The sequence below is a fragment of the Helobdella robusta genome, assembly GCF_000326865.2.
Source record: "Helobdella robusta unplaced genomic scaffold HELROscaffold_57, whole genome shotgun sequence".
NCBI classification, from domain to species: domain Eukaryota; kingdom Metazoa; phylum Annelida; class Clitellata; order Rhynchobdellida; family Glossiphoniidae; genus Helobdella; species Helobdella robusta.
Window position 1 is genome coordinate 229,900 of NW_008705311.1, and position 11,032 is coordinate 240,931.

General features: G+C 35.0%; 1 protein-coding gene across 1 annotated transcript in view; it reads right to left on the reverse strand.

Annotated features, from left to right (window-relative positions):
* Positions 1–4,561: 4,561 nt before the first annotated feature.
* Positions 4,562–11,032, reverse strand: part of HELRODRAFT_193684 (hypothetical protein) — a gene marked incomplete at its 5' end in the record, with an annotated part of 9,346 nt that continues 2,875 nt past the window's right edge. The window contains 13 exon segments of the mRNA XM_009028633.1: positions 4,562–4,771; positions 5,515–5,601; positions 5,644–5,778; positions 5,798–6,134; positions 6,679–6,861; positions 7,386–7,509; positions 7,757–7,889; positions 8,194–8,300; positions 8,866–8,931; positions 9,132–9,266; positions 9,380–9,487; positions 9,897–10,028; positions 10,676–10,954. Of these exon segments, the coding sequence (XP_009026881.1) occupies positions 6,833–6,861; positions 7,386–7,509; positions 7,757–7,889; positions 8,194–8,300; positions 8,866–8,931; positions 9,132–9,266; positions 9,380–9,487; positions 9,897–10,028; positions 10,676–10,954 (1,113 nt within the window). The 3' untranslated portion in view covers positions 4,562–4,771; positions 5,515–5,601; positions 5,644–5,778; positions 5,798–6,134; positions 6,679–6,832.

Here is an 11,032-nt window from a genome sequence, read left to right on the forward strand (position 1 = left end):
GTGTGTGTGAGAGTGTGTGAAATAGTGTGTGTAGAGATTGGTGTTTGGATTAGTGGATTATGACGCGTTGTGGAGTGTGTATAAAAATTATGCTGGCGAAAAAGATTAAGATGATGATCGAAGATAGTCTCGAAAATGATGATGATAAGAAAAATGTTGGTTTATGATTATGATAATGAATGGAAGATGTTGAAAATGAAAGAATTAAAAACACACATTGAATAAATGAATGTCTATCTATCTATCCAAATGAGGCACTAAACTATATATAACGTTTATATATATATATATATATATATATATATATATATATATATATATATATATATATATATAAGAATTCATACAGTGTATATCTTATACTTTATATCCATTTGTTTGATGCAGTTAAGTATGTTCCTTTTTTGTATATATATACGTGTACTGTACATCTTATATTATGCGTGTTATTATTATTATTGTTGCTGTTGTTGTTGTTATTTGTATAATTTCCATTATTATTACATTTTGCAATAGTTTTCTTAAATATAGCATTAAATATTCCTCGCTTACTCAGTTTTGTATAAATGTATGTAGGTGTGTGTCTTTCTTCTTTGTTTATATGTGTTTGTGTGTATCTGTGTGTGTGTGTGTGTGTTTTTGTGTATGTATTAAATTTTTGGCGACCAGTCTCAAAGAAATGTGACACAAATTATTTTTGGCATTGTCCTTAATTCGTCTTTATTAATATTTTTTTTCAACATTCGAAGAAATTTTTTTTCCTCTCTAAACAATGACACAGTAAATACTCTTTAACTTATGTAATGTACCCACTTGCAAATGACGAAAAATTAAAAAGAGAATGAAAGAGAAAGTTTATTACCACTTTGCAATAGTTTTCTTCCTCTTCTTTCCGTTTTAATGATGCCAAGAACACTGTGTTTTGGCACCTACAAAATGTGATTTTTTTTATTTTTTGAAAAAAGTATACGAAAAAAATAAGAACTATTATTTCTATTTCGGTTTCTTTTGCTATGTTGTGTTCTTATTATTATTATCATCATCATCGTCGTTATTATTTTATTCTGGTATGCAAAATTTTAGCCGGAGCCGGATTTGGAAAAATGGCCAAAGTTTTGTTGAAGCCGAATTCCGGTACATCTCTGTTTATTACGTCACGTTGGTGTGTTAAATGCTGAACTAAGCTCTTTTATTTGAATTATTATTGTTATTATTGTATGTAATGAAAAATGTCTAAATGCGTTCGTTGAATGAATAACCGATGGGACAAATGGATAGTGAATGAATGAATAGATGGACGGGTGACATAAGGCATGCATGCATGCATGAATGAATGAATGATTAAATGAATGGATTGTGAGTTGATGAGCAAATGATTGATTGAATGAATAAATAAATGATTGAAGGAATGAATGAATGAGTGATTGAATAAATGGATGAATGGATGTATGAAATTCTAATTTACCTGATTCTAATACTCTTGATGTTTCTCACGAGTTTCGTAGTCTAGCTTTATCTTTGATTCTACTATGTCTCTTGTTACTTCGTTAGTCTTATCTAGGATTGATTATTGTAACTCGCTCTGCTATGGTCATCCTGATTCTACAGTCTATACTTTAAGCAAAGCTTTTAACTCCGCAGCTCGTCTAGCTGCTCGTGCCCTTTTTTTCTCATATATCTCCATATCTTGTTCTCTTGCACTGGCTTCCTATAAAATAATTTTTAAAATTTGCACATTTATGTATAAGTCTCTAAATTATTTCCTAAGTACTTATCAGATATTGATATATTAATTGAACCTAAACGTCCCGGTTTACGATCGTCTTCTTGTTCTGGCTTCTTCTTAACTCGTATTAAACACTCTTGCTAAATCTACTTTTGCTTTTTCTGGCCATTTTCTCTGGAACTTTCTACCTACTTCTCTGACTACTTCTCCATCACTTACGAAGTTCAGAGTGGATCTCAAGACCCATCTGTTTGCAAAATTCATTAAGGAGCGCTGTTGAACATCGCGGAAATAGCGCTTTACAAGCTAATTGATTGATTGACTGATTGATGGACCGATGGATATTTCAATGGATGACGAGTAAAGGAATGAATTAATTCTATAAAAAATTATTATTTTTTTAATCATTATTAATATTATTTTTGTTATTATTATTACATTTCAAATATGGACAGCTGCAATCGTATTTTTAAACATTATTATTTTGTTTATACATCTCCGTGTTTGTATGCGTTCTTATACTATCGTAATACACATACACACACACACACACACACACACACACACACACACACACACACACACACATATATATATATATATATATATATATATATATAATTAAACATTATGATAATTACTGAAGGTCATCTTATGTTAATAATGAGACTTACCATGTTTACATAATGACGATGGTAATGTGGCGATAATAATAATAATAAGGCATTATTAGTATTGTTATTGTTTGTGTTGTAACGAGGAACATACAGCGAAACTCTATACACTTATTGATGTGGTGGTTTTATGAGCATCTAACGCTTCATGGATTTATGACCTGAATTTTGCTTAATTTGCTTGAATTAAAAAATTTTACAAAAAACATTTCGGCGTTATGAGCTGTGTGTGTAACACATTTCTATTTTGTCATTCATTCTTTCATTTATTCATTGGTTTGACCGACTGACTAAATGAATGAATTATATAACTATTAATTCGATAATTCATTTGTTCATTCATTTGCAATTCACTTTTAAAGCATTATTTAAGCAATTAATTAATTTAACCTTTTAATAAAGATATTATTTTTTGTGGTGTTTCAATTTTTGTGTCGGTTCGTTTGTTTCTAAGTTTGTTCGTTCGTTCGCCTTTCATTTCGTTTGCCCATTTGACGACGAAAAATATTTGTTATGCATCCAGATAAAAATGACCCATTAATCAATTAATGGTTCATTTTTACTGTAACTCCGCCGGAAAAATTTTGTTATAGACAAATTGGCGCCTGCTACACGTTCCCCCCTGCGTCCGGGGCGACCGTCTCCCTTAAAAAAGTAAAAAAAATGTTTAATTATAGAGAGAATTAAATAATTGATAAGAAAATAATTAATTAATTATTTCATTTAATCTAGTAATATAAGTAATATAATCCAGTTCAACCAATAATTATTAGTTGAACTGGATGAAATTTTTTACATTCATTTTTCTATTTTCATTATTAAAACCATTATAAAACCATTCGGCACTAATTAGTGACGGATTTTTGTTTGGAAACTTAGTCAAGGCACCAAGAAGAGTCACTATGCACTTCCTTAAAAAGCACTGTTTGTAACTGCCAAATCGATAATCCAACTCACCCTAACCCAACTTTCCCGGCACAGCCCTACCCGAATCTACCCTTAAAACTCATCCAAACAAAACAACAATTAATGTATTATGATTATTCTTCATAATTTATTTTCTTCCATGATTAGACATTATTTATAAGTAATTAAATATACATACATACATATGTACATACAAGTAAATATACATACACACATACATACATACATATATGTAAGTAAATATACATACGTATATATATATATATATATGTATATATTTTTACAATATTTATGAATATTACCAACAATATGTATATATATATATATATATATATATATATATATATATATATATATATATATATATATATATATAATTCTAATTTTTTTTATTATTTAATTAAAAATAGAAATCATTGAAAGTGCGACTGAGTACCTCAATCTAGAACATAACAGGATTGAATATATTATGATTTAAAATTATATGTATAATAATATATAATTATAATAATAATAACAATAATAATAATAATGATTGTGATTATGGGGAAAATAACGATGACGCAACTATGGTGATAATGATGATCTTTACAGATATACATACATATATATATATATATATATATATATATATATATATATATATATATATGCATATATGTGTGTGTTTCTGCCAAAAACTACAAAAACCCAGTGGATACAGGGTGATTTCAACGATAAAAAATTTATCCAAGGATGGAAATTCGGTAGATTTTGGTAGATTTAATAGATAACTTCATTAATTATGGTCTTTTACCAGCACATATATATATATATATATACATATATATATATAATAGTAATAATACTGAATCAATAGAAACATATTAATGATTCTAGTAAGGAAGAAGGACAGAAGTAGTTTAATCATTCATTCATTTATTCATTCATTCTTTCATTCATTCATTTATTCATTCATTTATTCATTCTTTCTTTCATTTATTCATTCATTCTTTCATTCATTTAATCAATCAATCAATCATTTGTTTATTTATATATTTTGTCAATCATTTATTCAATCGGTCAACCAATCAATCTTTCATTTAATTATAGACACATCGTCAATTAAAATATCGCAAAATGTTTTTTCAAAAATATGTAAATAATAAATTATTATATTTATATATTGATATATATAAATATATTTATATATATTATAATTTTAAAAAATTATTTTGAAAAATAATGTGCTCTAAAAAATTTGACACAAAAATTAATGATCATTCGTCTGAAGAGTAAAGTGTTGGTTTCATGTATCTATATGTGTATCTCCATATATCCAACTAACCATCCATCCATCCATCTATCTAGTCATTCGTCCATTCATCCATTGTACACACATATACGAGGACATACTAACAAATGTATGTATGTACACAGCGATATATAGTATAGATACAAACATATACATACATACATACATACAACGACTTTTTGGTCAGGGGCTTTCAGAGGGCAAACATACCCACAATTAAAGAACCCACGGGTCTTATGGAGGAAGGTAGCCTCAGGCCCGATGGATTTATACTATTTCACCATGGGCGCAGGGACGTTCCCTTGCTTGGGATGTTACGTTCCCTCACACCATGGCTGAAAGGTACATTAATCTTACCTCACAGGAGACGGGTGCCGCTGCCTTAAGAGCCGCAGACTTTAAAAATTAAAAATATGCGGCTCTTGCAGAAAGCAAAATTTTTCAGCCAGTCTGCATTGAGACCTTTGGTCCAACCGATGCTCACACTCAGAGTTTTCTGAATGAACTCTGTAGCAGGATTGTAGAAGTATCGGGTGACCCATTAGATAAGAGTTATGTAAAGCAATCCTTTTCTATTTTACTTCAAAAATATAATTCTTTCTGTATTTTGGATGGAGCGTTAAAATACCTGTCTGTGCGAAGTGTTTAACATAGATTAAAGCTGAACCCGGATATGATTATTACTTCCCTATAGTTCTAATCAATTATGGGTTCATACATACATACATACATACATACATACATACATACATACATACATACATACATACATACATACATACATACATACATACAGACAAATTTAGTCAGACGCTTGGCTTTTGGTGTCATTCGTCAATGATTTGGTTTTAACATACATACATACATACATACATACATACATACATACATACATACATACATACATCCATAAAAAGGTTCAAACATGCATGCATACACTTTCATATACAACACATACACAATGATACATACATACATACATACACAATGATACATACATACACACACACACACACACACACACACACACACACGCTTACATACTCAGATACAGATACACAAACGTACATACAAACAAACATACAAAAACTTATATACATACTAATCGCTGCATTTAAAGTAAAAAAATTATCTATAAACCAAAAAATAACCAATCAATATCTATCAATCATCATTATCATCATCATCATTATTATTATTACTATTGTTGTTGTTATTATTATTATTAACAATTACTATCCTTATCAACCAATCACAACGCCGTATTGGAGGTGAACTGATTTATAGACACGCCCACACTTTGGCTATTGGGTATCCTAGCGAGATTGTCATGCCCGCCATCCTTGTCGCTCCGCCCACTTTCTCTGTCGCTACTCTGTGCTTGGCTGTCGCTTCTCACGTGACAGTTGCCGAAATTTTCAGTCAGGGTTTGAAGTTCAAGGTCGTATTTATTCTCCATTTGCTGCCTCAACTCTTGGCACCCTTTCTCAAGCTGGATCCTGTCTTCCGCGATCTGTTTGTTGATTGGTTGGTGGACGGGTTGATTGGTTGGTTGACGGGTTGATTGGTGGGTTGGTTGGTTGACTGATTGGTTAGTTGATTGATTGGCCAAGTATATAAATAAAACTCAATCGATAAGTGTTAGATTTGTTAATTGATTGATTACAAATGGTTGATTAATGATTGACCATGATCAACATCCAATGAAATCGATTCACAATGCCAGCCGTCAATTTACTCACAACCAATCAGGAACCACGTCAGACCAATCAACCAATCAGGAATCGCGACAGACCAACAAGCCAGGAACCACATCAGACAAACCAACCAATCAGGAACCACGTCAGACCAACCAACCAATCAACAACCAAGAAAACCTTACCATAAGGTAATTTATAACACTCCCTTCATTCAACAAACAAACAGGCAGACATAAAATGAAAGCTAAAAGAATTTTTTTTAAAAGTTATTACAAATGCAGTCATAATTTGAAATAAAAAATTTTTTATATAAAAAAGAAATAAAACACATAACCAAAGACTAGAAAAATAATTTACTTTTTTCTCCAGCAAAACAAATCGAAGAGCGATCTTCTGATTTAATTCTTTGGTATCCTTTTCCTGTTGGAGTTGCATCTGTTGTTTTATCTTCTTCAAATAGTCCTTCAATCTCTTCATCTCGCTGTCCAGTTTCTGCTGAAGTTCGTTCACCTCAGCTGATTGGCTGGCGTCCAAACTCACCTGATGGTATGACGAATGTGAATGGCTGGTGTCCGATGGATGGGGAGGTTGTGATTGGTCGAAAAGAATGATTTTGATTGGTTGAATGTGTGGAAAAGTTGCGATTGGCTCGTAAGACAGTTTTGATTGGTTCGTTGGTTGGTTGGTTGGTTGGATGGATGGTTGGATGGATGGATGGATGGATAGAAGTAATTTAGAATAAATAAACAAAAAATTATTGTAAATGAAAAAAGTTGGCAAAACTCTTTTTTGTCCCATCCATCCATCCAGCTAGTCGACCGACCAACCAACCAACCAACCAACCAGCCAGCCAGCCAGCCAGCCAGCCAATCAACCAACCAATCAACCATCCAACCAGCCAGCCAACCAACCAGCCAAGCAGTCAACCAACAAACCAACCAGTCAGCCAGTCAATCAACCAGCCAACAAACTAACATTCTGATGTTCAATGAGATCCGTGATAGTGTTGTTGTACTGCTCGGCCAGCAGTGAGCAACACCTCAGATGCTCCTCCTTCAACTTACCCAGAGCCTCCTTATGGTCAGCCCTCCCAAATTTGGACAGGATACTCTCCTTCTGACTCTTGTACGATCTGTTCTGATCTTTCAAACTTTCTTGGAATTTCCGTTTGATTAACTGGGCTTGAGTCTGTCCGGGGTTTTTTTTTTGTTATGTATTTACACGCAAGCAGCTGTTTAAATGTATAAAAGCTTTTACGCACATATAACAAACAAACCATGACCTACGTTCAGACTCAAGCGAACACACAAGGACACAAATAAATCTAAACAAACACCCACCTACACGCGCATACAAACAGACATACAAAACAAACAGACATACATAAAAACATACATACAAACAGACATGAAAATATACACATAAACAGACATACCTTCAAATTTTTAGGTATCATCTTCTGCTCGCCAATGTGCTTCTGCTTCACTTCTTTGAGGGCTCTCTGTGCGTAATCCCTCTGGTTCGAAAGCTCCATGTCGTGCTGCCTGTCCATCTGCTCTGACTGGAGTCTGGTGTTTGTTTGTTTGTTTGTTTGTACGTTTGTTTAATTGTACGTTTTTAGGTGTGTTTGTTTGTTTGATTGTTTGATTGATTGATTGAACGTTTCTAGGTGTGTTTGTTTGTTTGATTGATTGATTGTACATTTTTAGGTTTGTTTGTTTGTTTGTTTGATTGTACGTTTTTAGTTGTGTTTGTTTGTTTGTTTGGTTGATTAGTTGGTTGGTTTGTTGGTTGTGTGTTTATTTGGTTGGTTGGTTGTGTATTTGTTTGGTTGGCTGGCTGGTTGGGTGTTTGTTTGTTTGGTGATGCAACCTTTTAATTTTCTCATTGTTACTGAGTTCAAGTCGTTTGATGAGCTCGTGGTGGTGCAGCCAGGTTTTTGTGGTCGCCGTGAAGTGCGTCTGCTTCATCGTCAGTAGCTGGCGGTGGCGATTATAATGGCGATAAAGATTTCAATCACAACCACGTTGAATGTGTGCTATTTGTCATCATCATTATTACAAACGCTTCATTCCCTCCACGAATAGTCTAACAATTTATTATCATTAATACAGTTGTCATCATTTTCAGAGGTACCAACTATACAGCAGACACACGCGCGCACACACGCACACGCGCACACACACTCACACAAACACACATTTCACACACACACAAACACACATTTCACACACACACAACACATTTCACACACACACAAACACACATTTCACACACACACAACACATTTCACACACACATAAACACACATTTCACACACACACACACACACAACACATACACATTTCACACACACAAACACACATTTCACACACACACAACACATACACATTTCACACACAAACACACATTTCACACAATAGACGAGGATTACTGTGCATTCGATGCAGGTTACTTCAGATCAGAACCAAATGCCTTTAACCAAAGCATCACCCAATTATCATCATCATCATCGTTATCACCATCATCATCGTCGCCACTAACTTCTTCAAGGAGCTTGCTATCACAATTCTTTCTGTCCATTAAATTTTTCTTTCTGTGCTTCAGAAGCTGGTGATGATGATGACGATGTGATGATGACGACGACGACGATGATGATAAGATGTGGGGATGATGATGATACGATGGTGTTGCATGGTATGTAATGATAATGTTGTAACAAGAAGCCTAGACAAAAATATCACCACCATCATCACAACGGTTATCATCATCATCATCACAATCATCTTCTTCTTCATCATTATCATCACCTCCTTCTCCACATCAGCTTGTTGTCTCCGAACGAGGTCGGCTTCAGCGTCCAACTGCTGCTGTCGCGTCAGTCCGCCATTTTCATTGCTGCTGCTACTTCCGGTATTACCACGTGACGGCGTGCCCGGGAAAACCTAAAATCATCATCATCACCGTCATCATCATCATCATACACACACTCACACACACAAACACACACCCACACACACACACACACACATACAAACAGACAGACAAAGAAGCATACCTTGGATTTGCTAATCAAATCCTTTTTGAACTGCTTCAGCTCCTGGTCCTTCCTCTGCTCCAGAAACTTTTTGATGCGAGATTCGTCAGAGGCTGATTGCCTCATCAGCTGATATTGATGATGATGATGGTGACGTTACGGTAGTGCTGATAATGATGTTTGTGACGACGATGATGGTGATGATGATGATGTTACGGTAGTGCTGATAATGATGTTTGTGACGATGATGATGATGATGTTACGGTAGTGCTGATAATGATGTTTGTGATGATGGTGATGTCATGATAGTGCCGATGATGATGTCAAATGGTAAAGAGTAAATAGAAACGTTCAAATTGTTTGAAAGGAGCAACCACACAACGCATGCAAGCGCACGTGAACAAACGCCTAACGAGCAACACAGGAGCACTCCCAGACCCATTAACCATTACACCACCACCACCATTACTCCACCATTATCAGCATCATCATCAGCATCATCATCAGCATCATCATCAGCATCAGCAGCAGTCCTCACCCTTTCTCTTTCTCTTTCTTGCTTCTGCTCCAGAGACTTCACCTCATTGTTGATCATGTTCATCATCGTGTCGTTCTCCTTGTCTAGGCGAGCCCTCAGTTCGTCCATCTCGCACTGGCATTTGTACTCCAGCTGTTGGCGTGTGGTGGCGATTGTGGTCGCGATTGCGGCGATGATCGTGACAATGTTGTGATGAAGATGATAATGTCATATTTATTTTATACATCTTGAATTATGTAAAGGCTGGAAGCAGACAATAATTGATGCAGTATTTGATAAAACCGACCGAATGTTTAGCTTTTGAAAGTTTGCGGTTGAGATTTACTGTTAAAAACATTGAAAACCTCAACCGTAAACTTTCAAGAGCTTTAAATTCGGTAGATTTCATCAAATATTACATTTTGAATTGTACATATCTTAAATATTTAGTAAATTAAATTTGTGCACAATCTGTTTTGGCCTTCAAATGTTTACTCACGGTGGCCCACACAAGACCATTAGGTATTATTGTCTTATACCGGTACCAGAAAATCAGCTAAACTCAAGTTACATTTTATCACTTTGTGCTGATTCGTTGGTTGATTTTGAATAAACAAAAAAAATTGAAACACACCCCCAAAAGAGCAGCCCCACAAACCACCAAAAGAGCAGTACCCACAAACCACCAAAAGAGTAGCCCCACAAACCACCAAAAGAGCAGCCCCTCAAACCACCAAAACAGCAGCCCCACAAACCACCAAAACAGCAGCCCCACAAACCACCAAAACAGCAGTACCCACCTGTTGCAGCTGTTTGGCGTGTGCCCTCCTCATCTGCTTGTAGCCTGACATCTGCTGACGCATCATGTTCTCCTCATTGTGATCTTTCTGCTCCTTCGTGATGACAGATGTCGGACGAATAGTAGAGAAATTTCCCGCGGGGCCCACCAAGCCCCCGAATTTGCTGCCCCCCATTTGAAGAATCGAAGATGATGGTTTCGTTGTTGGCGTTTGTTGTTGTGTTGGTAGATTGCTGTTGGCCGTGGTTGCGTCCGGGGTTGATGTCGTTGTTGTCGTTGGCTGTGGTTTGGTGAGAAATTATTCATGTTTTGGTTAGTTTTGTTGCGTTGTTGTTGTTGTCGACATGCATACGAATCG